Raw genomic sequence first — 20,797 nt, 5'->3', positions numbered from 1 at the left:
TTAAAAACAAACAAACAAACAAACAAAAAACTCCAACCAATCTCTTAATGAGAAGTTGATTCTTGCTGTTAATTAAACCCATTATTTAATTCCATTGCTTGTTGCTGCTCTCATTCTGCCACAGCAGACATTTCCAAAACTGTTTTCTGTTTTTTCTAAGAACACTGACAAAATGTTTTGGTGACCTGAAAGATTAGCCTTACCGAGACCATCATGTTTCTTTATTTTCAGATATTGTGTGATTGGCACAGGTGAGCTGGTCATGTGGCGGCTCATTTTATGTCTCATTATTGTTTGGCTGCTAGTTAAGGAAAAAGAGACAATTAAGGGGCTGGAGTCAAGTTTGTTAAAACAAAGGAAAAATAAAATAATTAGCAGCAAAAAGCTGGTCACTAATAAAGAAGATGGTTAGAATGAAAACCTGCAGCCACTGTGTCCCTCCAGGGCCGGAGTTCGAGACCCATGCTCTACAGTAAGCATGCGTCCAAGTGTTGTAACAGTTTCTCAGGTGATATACAGTTATAACATTACAGATTACAAAATGCATACAAATTAATTTTTGTCTAAACACACAGTAAAAGATAGAAGTTCCAAAATTATTAAGTGAATTGACCCTAAAAATAGTATAACTTAAACCTCAGGTTTGATTTACTGTCCGTTTGAAATACAAAAACAAAAAACAAACTCCCGGAGACCACAGCCAACTGGCTTCCAACTCTGTCATGGGCATTCTTCAGCACAAGTCTGTGCTAGGCTGTCTAATCTGATGATGGAATCTTTCTTCCCTTTGTTTCCAAGGCTCTCAGTATCTCGGGTGCCTTTGCCATAGCCACAAAAACAGCTTAGAAGTAGATTAGTGGCACCAAGTGTCACACCACAGTAACAAGAAGAAAAACAGAATAGAGGATTATTCTAATACTTACATATTTGTAGAAATGACTGAAAAAACAATGCACAACTAGTCAACAGCTCTAATCAGGGAATGCTAGATTTAAGTAACGAGTATTCATCCCGGATTTAAAACCTGAGATCAAAAGGCACATCTCATACAAGCAGGCAGATTGTTCCACAGCTTTGAGTTACAGTGGTGTGAAAAACTATTTGCCCCCTTCCTGATTTCTTATTCTTTTGCATGTTTGTCGCACAAAATGTTTCTGATCATCAAACACATTTAACCATTAGTCAAATATAACACAAGTAAACACAAAATGCAGTTTTTAAATGATGGTTTTATTATTTAGGGAGAAAAAAAATCCAAGCCTACATGGCCCTGTGTGAAAAAGTAATTGCCCCCTTGTTAAAAAAAATAACCTAACTGTGGTGTATTACACCTGAGTTCAATTTCCGTAGCCACCCCCAGGCCTGATTACTGCCACACCTGTTTCAATCAAGAAATCACTTCAATAGGAGCTGCCTGACACAGAGAAGTAGACCAAAAGCACATCAAAAGCTAGACATCATGCCAAGATCCAAAGAAATTCAGGAACAAATGAGAACAGAAGTAATTGAGATCTATCAGTCTGGTAAAGGTTATAAAGCCATTTCTAAAGCTTTGGGACTCCAGCGTACCACAGTGAGAGCCATTATCCACAAATGGCAAAAACATGGAACAGTGGTGAACCTTCCCAGGAGTGGCCGGCCGACCAAAATTACCCCAAGAGCGCAGAGACGACTCATCTGAGAAGTCACAAAAGACCCCAGGACAACGTCTAAAGAACTGCAGGCCTCGCTTGCCTCAATTAAGGTTAGTGTTCACGACTCCACCATAAGAAAGAGACTGGGCAAAAACGGCCTGCATGGCAGATTTCCAAGACGCAAAACCACTGTTAAGCAAAAAGAACATTAGGGCTCGTCTCAATTTTGCTAAGAAACATCTGAATGATTGCCAAGACTTTTGGGAAAATACCTTGTGGACTGATGAGACAAAATTGAACTTTTGGAAGGCAAATGTCCGTTACATCTGGCGTAAAAGGAACACAGCATTTCAGAAAAAGAACATCATACCAACAGTAAAATATGGTGGTGGTAGTGTGATGGTCTGGGGTTGTTTTGCTGCTTCAGGACATGGAAGGCTTGCTGTGATAGATGGAACCATGAATTCTACTGTCTACCAAAAAATCCTGAAGGAGAATGTCTGGCCATCTGTTCGTCAACTCAAGCTGAAGCGATCTTGGGTGCTGCAACAGGACAATGACCCAAAACACACCAGCAAATCCACCTCTGAATGGCTGAAGAAAAACAAAATGAAGACTTTGGAGTGGCCTAGTCAAAGTCCTGACCTGAATCCAATTGAGATGCTATGGCATGACCTTAAAAAGGCAGTTCATGCTAGAAAACCCTCAAATAAAGCTGAATTACAACAATTCTGCAAAGATGAGTGGGCCAAAATTCCTCCAGAGCGCTGTAAAAGACTCATTGCAAGTTATCGCAAACGCTTGATTGCAGTTATTGCTGCTAAGGGTGGCCCAACCAGTTATTGTGTTCAGGGGGCAATTACTTTTTCAAACAGGGCCATGTAGGTTTGGATTTTTTTTCTCCCTAAATAATAAAAACCATCATTTAAAAACTGCATTTTGTGTTAACTTGTGTTATATTTGACTAATGGTTAAATGTGTTTGATGATCAGAAACATTTTGTGTGACAAACATGCAAAAGAATAAGAAATCAGGAAGGGGGCAAATAGTTTTTCACACCACTGTATGTAGCTGAAAGCTCAGACTCCCACTATTATTTTGTTAATCTTAGTAATCTTCAGCAGTCCGGAAACTTGAGATCTTAATGCACACTTTAGTTATAATAGGTAACCGGGGCCTTGGCCATTTAAGGCTGAATATTTAAAAAGGAGGATTTTGAAATCAGTCCTAAGCTTAACTAGAAGTAATTGTAATAACTTAAAATCAGGAGTGTTATGTTTGTTCTTGTTATTATTGCAGCAACTTTTTTGAATTAACTGTAAGCTGCATATGGAACAGTTTGAAAACTCTGAATAACGCATTGCAATAGCCAATCCTGTTACTAAGTAACAGTGTCATGCTTTTCAGTTGCAAAGAAAATGAGTAGCTTGCTATGAAAAAATGCTACAAACCCTTAACTGAAGAATTAATAATGAATTTGATTAATCCCTCATTTCAGCTGTAAAATAGTATATGTAGCTTTATATGAGCAGTTAATATTATTTTGTTACTGTGTGACTTGTATATTATTTTTCACCATTTTGCAAAGTCTTTGAAGCATCCTGAAGTAAATTTGCATGAATTATCTACAGTTGAAGCCAAAAGGTTAAATTTACCTTGGCTTAAGATTTTCAAACTCAAATGTTTCATACATTCCCTTTGTTAGGACCATTATGGGACCTACTTTATTTCTAAAAGTGGTCATGTCAAAGTAATAGTTAAGAGAAAGATTTATTTTTATATTAATATGTCAGATTTTCATTATGTCAAAACTTTACTTACACTGTTTTGGTATTTGGTGGCTTTACCTTTTAATTGCTTAATGAATCCAATGCTTAGGGTAGCCTTCCACAACCTTCTCACAATATGTGGCAGGGGTTTTTGCCCACTCAGTGGCCCTCACTTGGACACGCTTTTACAGTTCAGCCCACACATTTTCTCTGCAGTTTAGATCAGGCCTGGTGATTTAAGTCCTTTCACCTTGTCTTTATGGTCTGGTTTTGGGCTGCTCATAGTCCCGATTCACCATTGTATTTAATGGGAGTGGGTCACATATAGCTTGCAAATTATTTCACGATTGGTTGTCACGGGCATTTTAAGTAATCGACATTACTCTGCAGTGACCTCTGGTGGCGATTCTCAAAGGGGAATCAACCTTCCCCAGGATGATTGTCGAAGGTGATTCTCCAAGGGGCAATCGGGATGACGGTCAATGGCAATTCCAGGTCTAGAGGACACCAATCAAGGCAAAATTGGGTCGTGAGAGAAAAAAAAAGTTTAAGAAGTGCTGCTATTTTATTGTTATTTTGTTAAAAAATTTGGAGGACTTCCTGCCATCCATATTCTTCTGCATGTCAAATTTGCAACCCAAATTTGAACTTTCTCACTGATGTCATGAGGTGTTGCTTCAGTATTTCTTGACAATACTCCTTCATAATTTTATCAAGTGCCTTGGACCTTTCTTGCCACCTTCCCATGCTTTCACAGTTAGGATAGTGTTCTTTGAGACAAATGCCTCACCATTCTTCCTCCACACCTAGCAATGATTATTATGACGAAAAAGTTCCATTTTAGTTTCATTTTGACCAAAAACCACACCTCCAAAAGTTCAGGGGGCTCATGTATAATGCTGCGTACGCCTGTTTCCACACTCACATTGCAATGTATAAAAACTGAACTTGTCATAAAGCCACGCACATTCTTACGCCAGCTTAATCCATTGCGTACACGCGTTTTTGGCTCATTTTTGTAAACTGGCTGCACCCAGTTTTTAAAGCAGTGCTACTGTTCCTGTGTGGTTTTCCTTTATTTTTTAGATTCACACCCCTGATGCAGATTTATCAAATACACTGAAATTAACTGTATGTCGTTTATTAGTTTAAGGCAACCATATAATGGTGCACGGATTGGCCAAACTATTCCAAAAATCATAGCTGCTTTAGTGTTGTTACTTTCAGTGCACCACTGCACAATTTTAACCCACTGTATCTGAGTGTGGAATCACAGCTCTACAGTAGCTGATGGGAAAGTTCTATGGCAGATTGTGTCAAAAGCCGAGATAATTAACGGGATACAGCTTCTAGCACACGCTGCCTCAGCCATGGGCACAGTCTATTTGCACTTCTCCCTTACGGCAAATGCTTCAGAGCCTTTCCTGTAGGGACCTCATGGTTCAGAAAGAGTTTCATCCCAAGAGCTATAAACGGACACAACCAGTCCATCAAGTGCTCCTGGTAGAACTGTTTGTACTTATAAGTACAATCAAGTACAATCACCTCAGCTATAATATTGCACAACCTGAGCTACTTATGCTTTCATATTGTATTATTATTGTTGTTGTTTTATCATTTTATAGGAAAATAAGTGTATGGAGGATAGGCATATTGAATCTCATTGTACCATACAATAACAATAAAGGAATTCAATTCAATAGACGAGAGCATGTATTTACAGATGATGATGATGACTGGCAGTCAATTTAGATTTCCAATTTCTATCTTGGAGCTCTTGATATCATTTTTAAGAAGAAATGCAGTAAAGTATGTATATTACATTATACAGATACATTTTTAACTTCATTTAAACAATTTATACCATTAATAATTAAATGTGTGGACATGGTAGACAGAGGTAGTGATGAGCTGGCACCCCGTTCAGGGATAGTTCCTGCCTCACGCTGTATACTTCCTGGGACTGGTACGACCATGGATGGATAGATGGATGAAATTATTAAACATGTACTACAAAGATATTTCACTGTTCCTTAAAAGTGTGTAAGAATCAAGCTTACAGGTGGCTTGACATTTATTAAAGGACTGATTGTGCGGCGATTGGTTACTTGGAGAAAGAAAAGGAAGGGCAGGAATTAGGGGTTAGTACATTTGAAAGAGACAGTACTGCTGCAATAAATTATTTCATTGAGGGTCACTCATGGCTCAGCAAGGATCTTGCGGGAAGCAGGAACAATCTCTGGGCGGGGCGCGTGTCCCCATGTTTTATACATGCTTAAATTCCTATCATCATGAAATATCAAGTGTACATCTTAGTATTTAAGTTGTTCAGAGAGCTGTAATATCATGAATGTAATGGATTCTGTGTCCTGTCAGCATAAGAGAAAGCCCATTTAAGAAGCACGTAGTGATTCATACACATAGAGCACAGAGAGGAACACACAGAATGCAACACATTTAACATGCTATTTTAGTTACAGTTGGATTTGAGAAACTGCTAAATTAATCGATTTTAAGATGAATTTTACTTTAATGACAAAATACACTACGTGACTAAAGTGGAAATTTTGAGATTAAAGTTGACATTTCGATCTTCTTTTTTCATTGTGTCCCTATTTTTTTTTTTCTTTCCTCTGGACCTAATATGCTTCCGTATGACACTCAGATGGTGGGCTACGACTTGCCTTTTCACAATGACCCTGATATCTGACCACTTCTTTTCTATTTCGGGCACTGTGAACTTTCTGAACTTGAACCTTCGAGTTTTTCCTTCAGTTGATCAACTTCCTTCTGTTGTTTATACCACTGCTAACACCAACAAAAAGTACAGCTTCCCTTACCTCCACTAGGTATTCGCTGAATTTCTTCTATTTTTGCTGTGATTTTGCCATTCTCATTTCACAGATCACTGAACTTAAGGGACTATTTATATTTGTATATTCAAAGAGGCATAATTCTGGGAGGAGTCGGGGTGGGGCGGCAGGAGCATGCATGTGCGTTACATTTCACAGTGACCGGGATTTATGTATTAGAAGAACTTGGAAGTTGGCATACGCAACTTTTGCATCTGGATTTTTTTGTGTGTACGCACATTTCTGGTTTTGTCCGATCGCCATGTTTTAGTGTGAATTCTATGCACGGCGTTATACATGAGGCCCCAGGTCTTTGTTCTGGTAATCATCTGCAAACTTCAGTCTTTTTTTTTTTTTTTTTTTTTTGCGGAGTAGGGATTACTTCTTGCATTACAGCTGTACAGGTCATGGCAATGAAGGCCTCTTTTAATGGGGGATGTAGATACTTTGGTTTCTGATGCTTCCTGTAACTCCTTCGACAGTTCATTAGTTGTCTTAGGGCTCAGTTGAACTTTTCTCAACAAATTTCTTTCATTCCTGAAATGAATTTCTGACTCCTTCCTGAATGGTACAGTGTCAGTTTGGTCCCTAGATATTTGTTTTTGCATATAATTGTTTCCACAGAAGCCTGTTGTCCATCCATCCATTTTCCAACCCGCTGAATCCTAACTACAGGGTCACATGGGTCTGCTGGAGCCAGTCCCAGCCAACACAGGGCACAAGGCAGGAACCAATCCTGGGCAGGGTGCCAACCCACCGCAGGACACACACAAACACACCAAGCACACACTAGGGCCAATTTAGAATCGCCAATCCACCTAAACGGTATGTCTTTGGACTGTGGGAGGAAACCGAAGCGCCCGGAGGAAACCCACGCAGACACGGGCAGAACATGCAAACTCCACGCAGGGAGGACCTGGGAAGCGAACACGGGTCTCCTAACTGCAAGGCAGCAGTGCTACCCACTGCGCCACCGTGCCACCCGAAGCCTGTTGTGCCTTCAGTTATTTGGAAATTGTTCCCGAGGAGTAACTTGTCGAGGTTCACAATTTGCTTTCCGAGTTTCTTGGATTTTTTCTAAATTCACCAAGGCATTGGCTGTAAAGGCAGGCACTAAAATGCAAAAACAGGTGTACTAAACCAATTAAGACTTGCCAATTAGAGGCTTCTGGAAGTCATTATGTCAATTCCTATAATATTTCAGGCTGTCTAAACAGACATTGGTGTATGTAAACTTTTGACCCACTGAAAATCTGGTATTGTAAATAAAGGCTGCAATAAATCTGTCTCATAGCTATTATGTTGACATTACCAACTATGGTAATAAAGTTGATGTCCTGATTTACTAGGTATTTGTCTTTAGTCTAGGTATTATGTAAACGTTTGGCCTCATCTGTATATGCAGCAACAGTTCACAGCATGATTTTTTTGTCTTGATTTGATATGATTTGGGGGGATAATGATCTTTTCTTGTGACCTTTGGAGGTCAGCATGCAGGGTCTGCCATTGTATAGCACCCCGGAGCAATTTTTTTTCAAATTAAGGGCCTTGCTTAAGGGGCGCCATCAAGGTAGGATCCCCCAATCCCATGCAGTAATAGGATTTGAACCATCAATCTTCCTGATCCCAGTGCAGATCCTTAGCAACATTGCCATCACTCCGCCATAAGTCCTGGTTTTTGTCAACTGATTCTGATAGCTTTTAGATTTCTTGATCTTGCAAACATACATGTATCCATTCTATTTCGGGTCTCCATCACAAATAAGTTGTGACTTTGTCATAAAATGTTCACATACATAGGTGCATTATTGAATAAACTGAAATTTGGGAGCAGTCAATAATCTACCAACAAAAGTTAATTGTGTGTATCATTTACATAACTAGATTTCATTCAGCTTCAAGCATCTGCTGACATTTTAAAATTCACATTAGATTTGCCATTTAATTGATTTAGCATTCATCACATCCCACAATCCTATTTGAATAATATGAGAACAAATGTCATTAATAATTAACAACTTATTACTTATTTTAGGTAATGACATTTCATTCTCCCCCAAAGAGACTTTGTATATGAAGCTGTAAATTACATAGCATTGATGAAGAAGGCAATAAATGAATGGTGAACATGTAGGGGATTATAATGTTTATCTCAGTCCTAAAAAAATAATTTGAACTAAAATCTAAACTATTTCTGATCCTGCAAATAACACACCTTGACTTATTTATTTGTCTTTTTTCCCTGAAGTACAGGTGCAATAATCTCTTTGGATAGTTTGTCAGTATATCACAGGGCCAGTTTAGAGTTCCCATTTAACATTATCTGCACTTTTTTGGGGAGAAGATTGGAGAATCCAGAGTAGACCCTGTTTGAAAAAGGAAGTACATGTGATTGGACCCAGAATTCTTCACAAAAAGTACAACATCTATAAAAACATAATCCAGTGTTGCAGCTACATTGCTGGTGGTTTATTAGTCCCATATTATTTCAGAAACCTTTATTGCATCATTTAGTTTAAAATATCTTCCAGCATTCAAAACTGAAGCACGCTGTCAGTTCTTAATAAATTTGGTGAAATACTGGTTGTAAACTTTATGCCAATTTAACAAAAACATCCATCCTTCTTCCTAACCTTCCTATCCAGGGTCATGGGAAAGCTGGAAAGTATCCTAGCAAGAATAAAAGCGCAAGGCAGGAATGACACCTGAACAAGGCACTAGTCCACTGCAGAGTGAATACACACACAGAGGCCATTTTAACAATGACAGTTCACCTCACCTGCATGTCTTTGGACTGTGTGGTATAATCCTTAACACCCAGAGGAAACCTACGCAGAAATGTGGTTAACATGCTAACTCTACAAAGGGAACACCCTGGATGTAATCCCCTGTCTATTTGTCATGAGGCAGCTATCACTATAACACTGTACTAGCCACACCTTAATAATGAAAAATTATATATATATATATATATATATATATATATATATAATATATATATATATTTGTAACTATTCAGCATGCTTTACGCAGACAATGGAGAGTCGCTTCAACAACCACCAATTTGCACCAGCCACCTGGAATGATGCGATAGCAGCCAATTCTTGTGCCAGTACGCTCACCCAACATTAGCTATTAGGTGGTGAAGGGTTGTGATAGATAGTTAGCCAATAAGAGATGGGGGATCATAAGGGGGCCAGAATGACCAGGCTGTGGTGTGTAATTTAGCCCGTACATCAAGGTACATCCTTCTCTCTTTGAAAGATGCTCAGGGATCTTTTATAACCACAGAGAGTCAGGGTCTTAGTTTTACATTTTATCTGAAAGACGACACCATTTTTTTTTTCGTCGCAGCCTCCCCATCACTTCACTGGGACATTGGGATCCACATACAGACCACAGAGTAATCACCCTCAGATGGCCTCACCAACACGCCTTCCAGCAGGAACCACATTTTCCCTGGTTGGTCTCCCATTCTAATACTGGCCGGGCCCAATCAAGCTTAGCTTCAGGTGGATTGCCTGTTGTGAATTGCAGGCGGTATGGCTACTCCCTTAACAGAAACATTTAGAATGAATTTTGTGTCAGAGCTTTTGAAATGATTGGAAAATTTACCGTACAAATACTGCATTATGATTAGTAAATAAATAACGATTTATGCACATATTGATTCAATATAATATAAAGTTGGGTAACTTTTGCTTATTTTCTATTTAGCTGCTGAAAAGTGGAAGAATTTGATGTTAGAACAGCAAAAGGAGCATTCTGTATGTAGAGTTAAAAGTAGAAAACCTTAGCCATTGCATAACTTGTATTCTTCCTTTGAGATGACTGGATATTTGAAAAATCAATTCCAGCAGGTGATATTTAATAAATATATGAGGCCAGCATAGACCCATCATAGATGTTTATTGCTATTTATTTTATGTAGGTATAAAATTTTTGTATGTGTTATATATACTTGTCATTAGTAGTAGATCAAATACTACCAGCAAATCATGAAGTAAAGGAAGAGAAAACAAATTTTTATATTTCTTAAGTGTAACTTTCCATGGCAGGTTATGTTGTTCAAGCATAATTTCTTTTCTTTTCAAAATGCCTTCCTTTCTTAAAATGCTTATGAAGGTTTCAATTTTCTAGCCCAGTGTTAACAAAGAGATCACAAAATAAAAGCTTTACCATTGTATGCCTCTAGAGGTCAGTGTTTATTTAAAAATGTAGACCTCATCATAGACTTTCATTTCCCCGATGTTCTGGCAATTGCTTACTGTATATGTTGAGGTAAATTGCTGTTTGAAGATGTATATTTAAGAACATTTTAAAAAGTGGTTCTCAGGAGCTGCCAAAAAATACTTTGTATGCATTATTTTTATTATTAATTTTATTCTTTCTAATTAACATTGACACTTGTACTTAACAGATGATGTTAGTTTATAGAGCAAGTTGATATAAAAGAATAAAGTCTCTTGACTAGCATATTAAATTACTAAAAGACTGGCATGCTATTATTTTTGGGATAAAATGACAAAGCTTGTTTAAATTAGTATGCTTCTTTTGCCAGTTGTGATTGTGTTAATGTTAAATACTCAGCCTTTTTACAATTCCCAGTCTAGCATTCTGATCTAACCTCTTTAGTTTACCCTTCCAGATTCCCTAAACTCCTGCCTTTTCATGACATGATGTTGTGTTAACTGTAAAGCTGAGTAGGTTTAAGAATGCATAATGGATTTCTGCTTTATATATATTTTTTTAAATTTCTTTTCAAGCACCACATATTGAAGATTTGGTTATGCTTCCCTCACCTGTTTTGAGGTTGTTAAATGTAATTGATGAGCGCCATCTTCAGACTGAAGAAGAGTATGAAGGTTAGTATTTATCTGTATGGATACATTTCATGAATATACAGGCAAATTTTTTATCACAAGTTGCTGCTACAACGATAGGGAGTATGTAGGTTTATAGCTACAGGTTTTCAGTCAGTTTAATTTCATTAGCATATTCTTTTAGCATATCTCCCTTATTTCATTAGCTTTCCACTTCTCGTTTTAGTCCTGTAATCAGAAAGAGACCCCTAGTAGCAAAGTTAACTTTTCCATTATCTTTTATTCCTTTTCTTGTTTTAGATGTTGTTGAAGACATGAAAGAAGAGTGCAAGAAGTATGGAGTTGTGGTTTCTCTCTTAGTCCCAAAGGAAAACCCAGGCAAAGGCCAGGTAAAAGTGGGCTGGGACTGCAGGTTAAATATTTCACCCACACACTTAATTTAGTGAGTCACATCCTTGAACAAGTATTGTATTATAAATATACCACTGCATCCACAGACTTTTTTTTTTTTTTTAAATCAAACTTTATTGGGGTACTCAATTATAAACTTTTCATTTCATTGGATAAGCTCTCATGATATACTGAGACACTACTAGAAGCAGTAAGCTGCAGTTACTGCAGCTTTAACAAGCAGCGGATGTGAGAATGACTGCTCAAGGCATCAATACACATTTCTCTGATTCAGAAAGAGGCATGCAGGACTCATACAGCAGTGGATGTAGTTTTGCTCTTAATAGCAGTCCTGTAGATTGGTAGAGATAGGAAACTGCCAAATCCCCAAGGCTCACTTTTCTGGTCAAGTCAAATGTTTGTACCCAATGTGTACAGCAGATATTTGCAGAGCACAAAAGTTTGAACTTCATTCAGATTGTTGACGTTTTAATTTTTTTTAGTTCTCCGTAGATCTAGTCAGGACCCAGAGCTAATGGGTCAGCAAGGCATTCAGGCAGGAAAGAGAAGGCCAGCCAGTGGTGGAACAATTAACTTTATGTAATAGGTTTATAGACTCACTAGCTGTACCCCGTGATTTTGCCCACATAGTAATGAAACAGAACATACTTTCAAAATCAATAGACGGCACTATATCTGATTGTGTTCAGCTCTGACGGGAAAGCATTCTCCGCGTAGGGAGAAAAGCACATGGCTGTGATATCTATGGCAATCAACAGCTACCCTCTAAAACACACATAGCTCTGATCGATCTCTCTCTCAAAAACGTAAAATGTTATTCCTTAACAAACTCTAGATGATAATGTCTGTTGAACAAACAGGTATTGTTAGCTAAGCGAAGGCAAGGTGCACTCCCAACACTTGGTGAGACGTACACTAACTCGAACAGAAGCTGGCGAGTGAACGAGGAAGGCCCTGCTCTTGGCCCACAGCCACTCTGTTGGATTTGCATAAATACATCAGTACCGCAAGTGAACTATGGTACTTAGCGCGATGAGGGAAGTCGCAAAATCAACAGGGAAATTCAAGCAAATTATAGTAAACAACCAGATCTAAATCCATTAAGTAATTCTCTTGTGAAAAACAGACAGACAGACATACATACAGATAGAACGTGCTTGGATCACGAAATTTTTAAAACCGTTTCTTAGCGAGTACCTATAGGCCAAGTGTAACCTACATTCTGAATTTCAAGTCCCAAGTCCTCTTGGTTCAGCAGATTTTGTGATGAGTGAGTTAGTGGTATTTGAGATATATACAGTAAATATATATATATATATATATATATATATATATATATATATATACACACACACCAGTAACGGCGCCCTGCACGATAACATGCAGTGAGTACACTTGACTTAAACATTCCTAGTTTTCATCCTCTTTCTCTGTACATTTAGCATTCGTTTGCTCAGAGGTTGATGCGCTGGCTGCTTCTGGAACAGCTCTTCTTTTCTCCACCCCAATGACCCTCTTCTTCCGTCAGCATTTTTTTGCGTTGAAACTGATTAAGTCAGTTTTTGTGTTGCAATCACTTAATACATTTTTCTTAATTTTTTACTTAAAAGCTGGCACTTAAGTATTCAATCTGCCTGAAGAATGATTTAGTCGTACGCATGCGCCGCACGGCTGCCCTGCTGCTGAGAGTTGATTCTACAATAAAATAAAGTAAAAATTAAAAGAGTAATAAAAATCATCACCCCGAAATGGACAGTAGAGTTCACGTAATATGTGTGTACCAAATTTCAGGTCAATAAGTCAAATGGTTTGCAAGCTACATTTGATTTAAAATCCTGGACAGACAAACACGGTAGCGTATTATATAAGAGAATAGAGTATTGTCATGTGTACAGAGTACAGTGAAATTCTTACTTGCATGCCCTAATTAAAATACAACACATCATATGTCAGTGCAGTGCAAATATTTTATGTTAATATTTAAAATTATTTGTAAAAAAAAAAAAAAGTAAAACCTTTCAAAAACATATATTAAAACTTGAGTATTTGCACACTAATTTGAATTTATTTTTCATTATTTTGTTTCATGAAAGTGTAATTAACAGTAAACATAAACAGTACCTTTCTTATATGAACATTTCATATTGAGTGATTTACTGAAGCCTGCAGTGCAATATGAATTGTATTGAGTCTTAAGTTCATTGTCTCATGCCAAGGGTTAACATTACATCTTGACACTGTTCCTGTTTTCATCTTCATGTTGTAATTGAAAAAAAAATTATTGAGAAGTATTTGAATTTATTGACTTGCTTTTTTTAACAGTAAATTTCATAAAAAAACTTCCTGTGTTGCAGGTTTTTGTTGAGTATGCAAGTGCAGGTAACTCCAAAGAAGCCCAGAAGATGCTAACTGGAAGAACATTTGATGGGAAGTTTGTTGTAGCCACATTCTATCCTTTGAGTGCCTATAAGAGAGGATACTTGTATAAAACCGTGCTTTGAGTAAATTCCTTAAGTTGATTGGGATCGTTTTGCTTTTGTATTATGGAAAGAGGCTCTCACCAAAACCTTTATATTCCTAAAACCACTGCTAAATATCTAAATGTTTTCATATTTGGAAATGTTATGAGAATATGAATAGGTAAGAAATTTACCACCCCTTAGATAAAAGCCAAAGAGAGCCATCAGTCTTTAATCATGTGTGTCCAGTTTACTTTTTCATAAGAAAATTAAACAAACATTCAGGGTTGTCTCCTCAGGTAGATGAAGCAGGCAGAAGCTTATTGTTGTTGGCAGGTCATAATTTTCAGCAGGGTGTATCATTTTTTTCTTTTTCTTATTAACAAACTTCCTTTATTAGCACATATGTACCCAGGTACTTTGGAGATCAACTTGAAAAACTGAATTTTAATCCTGTGGATTCTTAGTTGAAAAAGTTAATGTTCATCCTATTTATTCTCATTGGTTCTCTAGAATCGTGCTGGCACTGAGAATTTTGTAGCAGTTTTAAATTATAGTTCGTAATATGACTTTCTGTTGCCTTGTAGTCAGTAGATTCAGAAAAAAGTAATTGGCATAATGAGGAATTGGGTTACATACACAATAATATATAAGGTTATATATACAGAAATAATGCAATCACTGATACGAAGGAGAATCTATATACAACTTATTGGCTCTGGCAGCAATTTGCCAGTAATGTACAAACAACTGTGTGTGTGTGTTTAGACATGTATGTACAGTATGCACTATTATGAGCTTGTGAACAGGAGCAGTTGTATTTTCAGCAATTGATCATTCGTGAAATAGAGTTAGTATTTTTAATGTTCTTTATTGGCAAAAAATGTATTTTACTAAAAAAAAAAAAAATTGTCACTTTTAAGCATGAGCAGAGAGACGTTTTTGGTAAAGGTGATTTTATAAGTACATGCTGTAATTTACATTGCAAAACATATTAAAAAAAAAAGGACCAAATGATTGTAAAAGTTAAAGTTGAAAGAAGCAGATGTTAACAAAACAATTTCCACTGCGTCCTAAGAATGTAATTGGTTGTACGCATTTGTAGATCACATTAAATTGTATGCACTGTACATTTTAATGTGATCCACGAATAGTGGCCTTTTCCAGTTCTTTGTTTATGTAGTCTAGTCATATCACAGTATCTCATTTTAGAATATTGCTGTAGGGATAATAGCCATTTTGATTTTAGGTTAAAAATTAAAATAAAAATTTCAAAGCATTAGCATGACAGTGTAATCCAAAGATATTAACAATACTACAGCTTAATGACCAAATAGGTGTACTTTTAATTATATGCACATTGTCTATACAATTCATCCAGAGACTCCTGCCGTTTAAAGAACTTGCGATTAAGAACGAAGTTTTCAAAATACTTGGTTTCTCTGGCTAAAAGCAGCAAATATTTCTGTTTCTAACATAATATTTAACATTCTGTACTGTTTACATTTAGCAGAAATCTTGTTTTAACTTTACATTTTTGCTAAGCACCACTTAAATTTAGATTGCTTAATGGTGGTACACTTTGTAGCTGTTTCCTGTTTGTCCAAAGTGTAATGAAATTGGACAAATTCCAAAAATCTAAAAACTACTGCATATATTTTAAAATCCGATTGTTTGTCTGTTGACTTGGAATTTACATGTGTTGGTTTGACCGTAGCATTTTAACAATATTTTAAAGTTTGTGTGTAAAAAGTGGCCTACAGTTGGCAAATAAGGATTGTTAGCAAATATTGTTTTGTTTATATGGCACTGCTGACTGTCCTAGCATTTTGCTAACAGCTTTAGTATAATTCATACTGTGCACTAAATGTTTTAACATATTTTTTAACTTTGTAAAGAGCCGTGAACTTGAAATACAGACATTCATGAATGTTGTCCCGTTTTATTTTTGAGACCTTACTGTCCGCTGTCGCCTCCACCCCTCAGGATGAATTGTGCAAGTTACTTGTCATTGTTCAGATGTTAATGCAGCTCCTTCACAGTCTGTGAAATTTGAATGTTCTCCATTTTGTAGAAGTAGCTCTTTTCTCAAGATATTCCTGTTTATTCCATCACCTGAACAATGATCAAGAGAAGTAATGTTAACTGGTCAATGGAATTTGGCCTGTTAAGCAAATATGTAGGAGTGTGCCCAGCAATGAACTGGCAGTCCCAGCTATTGTTTCTTTCCTCTTTTCTATTTTTCCATCAGCTAATTGAAAAAGTGAACTCAGAAAACAGCGTGATACATTCATTCGGCAAAATCAAAGTTTGAAAGTGTTTTTTCAAACAGAGGAAAATGTGTAGCTTACCTTTTCAAAACTGTTAAACATGAATAAAAAAGTAAAGCACAAAATGCATTCATAATTAAAACAGTGCACAAGAAAGCACCATGTATCTGTAATGTTGATTGCCTGAATCTCTGAATATCCTATAAATCCTTTGAACCTTGTGTTTGGAGCCATTAAGTATGAATGAGTAACACTTTGAAATTCATAGTGTGAATGTTATTTTCGAAGTCTTTTTGTCTCTTTCCTCATTGTTTTTAACCTCTTTAACTAGAGATAGTCGCACCTTTTATTACCTTTTGATTCTTTCCTGTTGGCCTTTGCATGTCTTGCAGCTCGTCACAGTCCATTTCTTTACTTTAAGGGCTGTGTTTCCCAATAAGTCTTGATATAATACACCTTTTCTTTATTCAGCATCCAATGGGAAATCTCACATGAACATTAGGATTAAACCAATTGTCAAATTCTAGATTGCACTATGATACACATTGTGATGTTAATGGTACTGTCTAATGTTATAATTAAGGATCGGTTTGTAAAGCCTATCCTTCAATATTGTTGCATGAATAATTAAAATGATAGAGAACGATAACAAATTATAAAGCATTCCTGACCTTGAATACAGGCCTTGCTGTATACAGATACTCAGCCATAGAAAGGATCATGGCAACAACAACATTTATTTAAATTGCACATTTTCATACAAAAGATGTAACACAAAGTTCTTTACAAAACAAAGAAAGAAAAATATAAAAATAAGATTAGGCAATACTAAGTAACAAAGAATAAAGTAAGGTGTGATAATCATGGAGGACAGAAAACGACAGCAAAATTTTCAAAATACAGTGGTACCTCTGGTCACGACCATAATTCATTCCAAAACTCTGGACGTAACCCGATTTGGTCACGACCCGAATGTAATTTCCCCATAAGATTTTATGTAAATAAGCTTAATCTGTTCCAGACCGTACGAACTGTATGTTAAGACTTTTACGCACAAAAATAATTAATTATACCATAGAATGCACAGTGTAATAGTAAACTAAATGTAAAAAGATTGAATAGCACTGAGAAAACCTTAAACAACAGAAAAAACTAACATTGCAAGAGTTCGCGATAGACCCTTACGAACTGTTCGTACAAGACTCTTGCAAACCGCTTGCTGTAAACATTTTTTTTATGAGTTTTAAGCTCAGGGTAAAAAAAAATAAAGTTTGAAAAATCCTTAATTTATACAAAAACTAACCCTAAACAGCCAAGAAAACTAACCTTGCATGACTTGAGTTCTGACGGAGAAAATAGGAAACGGAAAATGGGAAATCATTGGCACATACGAACTGGAAGGGAAACTGGCAGGCCAATGTTTTTATTTGCCACCCGAGCGGGTGGTCGTCAACAGATGCAAAATTTTGGTTAACTTTTTGATCGTAACCCGATTTGTACGTGTTTGAAAACATTCGTGACCAGAGGTTCTACTGTAAATCTCATTACATATGGAACAAAACTTGATTAAAACGTTTCTCGTTTTCTAAAAATAATAAACTGAATATTGTACTGTGAAAAGTCTCAATGTATACAGTACATCCTTGTCAATTCTAAGAAGCAGTGGCATGGCTAGACCTGTATTTTAGGGTTTGGAAAGTTGGTTCCCCCTTCAGATTTTTTTTTATAGGGAGTGTGTGCTTTTTTGTGATTATTTTAATGACACATGTATGTGGTTTTTAGGTGTCGTATTAGGTTCTCCTACATGACACTGACCGTGTTGGGACGTATAGTGTAAATGCTATTGCACAAGGCACAATAAATACTGTGACACTAGCTTTGCTCGGGGGAAAGTGAGGATAAAGCCATGGGATTTTTTTTCCTTGTAGCCTAACAAAACCTAATTGTTACATGCTGATCTGTTAACTCCTGATATAAATGTAACTTAAATTGGTATATTTGCATGTGTTTACACAAATACTGTGTATATATATATATATATATATATATATATATATATATATATATATATATATTAGCATATGGCAGGCATATGTTTAAGGTTGAAGAAATGTGGTCATCAGTTGTCCCACTGAGCAGTGATACAGTAGTGCAATATCAAAAATTACTGTTTTTTTTTAAAAATCCATTTGTATTTCCACCACTTTAAGTTTACATGATGTGGAAAATACTCAGTTTTACATTCCATCATTTCATAAGCATTTAGGTAGTGAACTTGCTGGTAAATATTTCCTAGTCTAAGTTCAATGATGGTGAGAGAAATATACCCATTAAAAGTTAATGACTGCTTATTTGTAACTTTGAGGACCATGAGATACTTAGTATGAAAATATATATAAAAAAAGATTTGCATTATTTTGTAATATCATTACGAGTGCAGGGAGCCTATTAATGGAGGTACAATTTATTAAAAATTAAATTTATTAAACATCAGTGATTTCCATGTGTTTGTTTAGAAATAGTTCAGATGTATTGGTCACTCACCAACGGGCAAGTGACCATTAAAATGACACTTGAATGCAATTTCAAAAGCATGTGCAATAAGCTGACTTTAAAATGGTAAACATAACATTCTCAAGCCCTTTTAGTTAACCAGTTCAGGACCGTGGGATCCAATAGTATGGTGTTCAAGGCAAGATGTAGCCCTCTGACAGGATGGCAGATCATCACAGAACTCACCTACGCACAACACCCACACTCACAGAAGGGGGGAAATTATGTTTATTCATTTCAAGCTGTGACAGCCTGTTCATCTTAACTTTGCATGTGCCATCTGACAAGGTTTTAGACCCAGATGGGCACCCATTGTTTTTGTGTTTACAGTGATTTAAAATCTTGCACCCTGTATTGTGCACTACTAATTAATTTAGCAGCAGATGACCACAGGCCTAGGTAATTTTCTCTTTGTAGCAGTCCTTAAGTGGGTATTTGGCTAGAATTTTGCTTTGCCTTAGAAAATGTTCTCCATCTTCGTTAAGCAGCATGTTTTTCTGACTGTGCTATTCTCTGATTTGAACTTTGAAACATGGAAAGTTATGATTTATTCAGGCCAATGTTCTTTCTTGTGGGCATGCAGTGTAAAGCCATTAGTATTCTGTTGATGGTGTGCGTTTTAAGCTGCTGTCTCCTTCAAGAGCCTTTGAAAGCTGACATTTAATTTATCTGCTTCTTCAGCCTGTAGAATGCCACCGGATACCTTTTTTAACTCCCCAATCAATAATGTTCATGTGGTTTGTTTATTTTAGTTTAAACTGATAATATACAGTCTGATAAATTTTCAGTTTGAGCAGAGCATATTTTGTTGGCAGGTTTAGAAAACATTTCTGTTTAGCCTGGAGGAGTGATGGCATTCCTGTAGCAAACAAGCAACTGGTTTCATCTAATATGAATGTTAGCACAATCTGAACTCTCCAGGTTTGACAATATTTATAGCATCTCTGGTACTCTGCATTTCAGAAAATGAACTGAATGTCATCATGGAATGGAAGAAGTCTTTCCTTTTGTTTGTTGTTTTTTTAAGATTGACAATCTTGATCTTAAGGTACTTGACATCAAAAAGAAGCAGTAGCTTACTGTCTCATTAATGGTCCAATACATATACTGTATTTGAAAGAGTGATGGCAGGGATAGATCTGTTTTAATGTAGATTTGGATTGTCTTATACTTTTTAGACTTTGCTTCTAAACGATCATCACGCTGCTGTATTTTTTTTTCCATTATTTGCTCTATTGAGATGAGCTTTTTTTGCCTTTTATAGACAAAGAACATTGAGAGTTCTTCATGAAAAACAATTTACATAGCAATAAGTTAAACATCTCTGCAACAGCCATATATTTCTTTTGACAAATCAAATAAAAGGAATGACAAGAAGTTCTTTTTGTGTGTGTGTTTATCCTCTTCACGCACATGGTTCACTCAAGAGCTTATAAATTACAGAAAGTAACTCAAAAGTATGTATTATGAAAAGTCTAGATTAAAAAAATAAATTGCCCATTTTATTTGTGTAGTAGGAGAGTGAAACATTTGCAAGACTTTAAAAGCTTTAGGAGAAGTCCATAGTTATTGGTGCTGTTTTAACAAAGTGTTTTAAGAAAATGACATGCCAAGAATACATTAGGAAACGTCAGTAGGTTTTTGCTTAATTAGAAGCCAGTCTTTGCTGATAACATAACTTATTTTATTGTATGAGCCTCACACTACAGTATGCCCTGAATCACATAGAGTGGAGGAAACCGATTTGAGCAACTGGCTAATCTAGAAAACCAGACCAGTGACTTGTTAATGTTTTCATTCTGCTATCTCAGGCCTTTCTTATATTGTAGATTTTTTTCCTTTCTAGGGATATCATTCAGATGCTGAAATTTATGGCCTGGAGCAAATTCGTAATCTCTCCTTCGTTTACTTTTTTAAAAATTATCCATTTCTTTCTAAAATTTTTTTATTAAAACCGATACTTCATGATGAACTAACACAGGTGTAAATATATCCAAGTTAAATGGTAACTTACTGGTTTCTTGGT

General features: G+C 36.4%; 1 protein-coding gene across 1 annotated transcript in view; it reads left to right on the top strand.

Annotated features, from left to right (window-relative positions):
* The window catches only part of uhmk1 (U2AF homology motif (UHM) kinase 1), a 53,477-nt gene extending 37,595 nt beyond the window's left edge, over positions 1-15,882 (top strand). The window contains exons 6-8 of the mRNA XM_039735423.1: positions 11,022-11,120; positions 11,379-11,467; positions 13,844-15,882. Of these exons, the coding sequence (XP_039591357.1) occupies positions 11,022-11,120; positions 11,379-11,467; positions 13,844-13,990 (335 nt within the window). The 3' untranslated portion in view covers positions 13,991-15,882. The remainder of the gene's footprint in view (positions 1-11,021; positions 11,121-11,378; positions 11,468-13,843) is intronic.
* The last annotated feature ends 4,915 nt before the right edge of the window (positions 15,883-20,797 follow it).

Source organism: Polypterus senegalus, chromosome 14 (assembly GCF_016835505.1).
Source record: "Polypterus senegalus isolate Bchr_013 chromosome 14, ASM1683550v1, whole genome shotgun sequence".
Taxonomy (NCBI): Eukaryota; Metazoa; Chordata; class Cladistia; order Polypteriformes; family Polypteridae; genus Polypterus; species Polypterus senegalus.
Note: the sequence above shows the minus strand (reverse complement) of the source record. Positions and strands in the feature narration are given on the sequence as shown.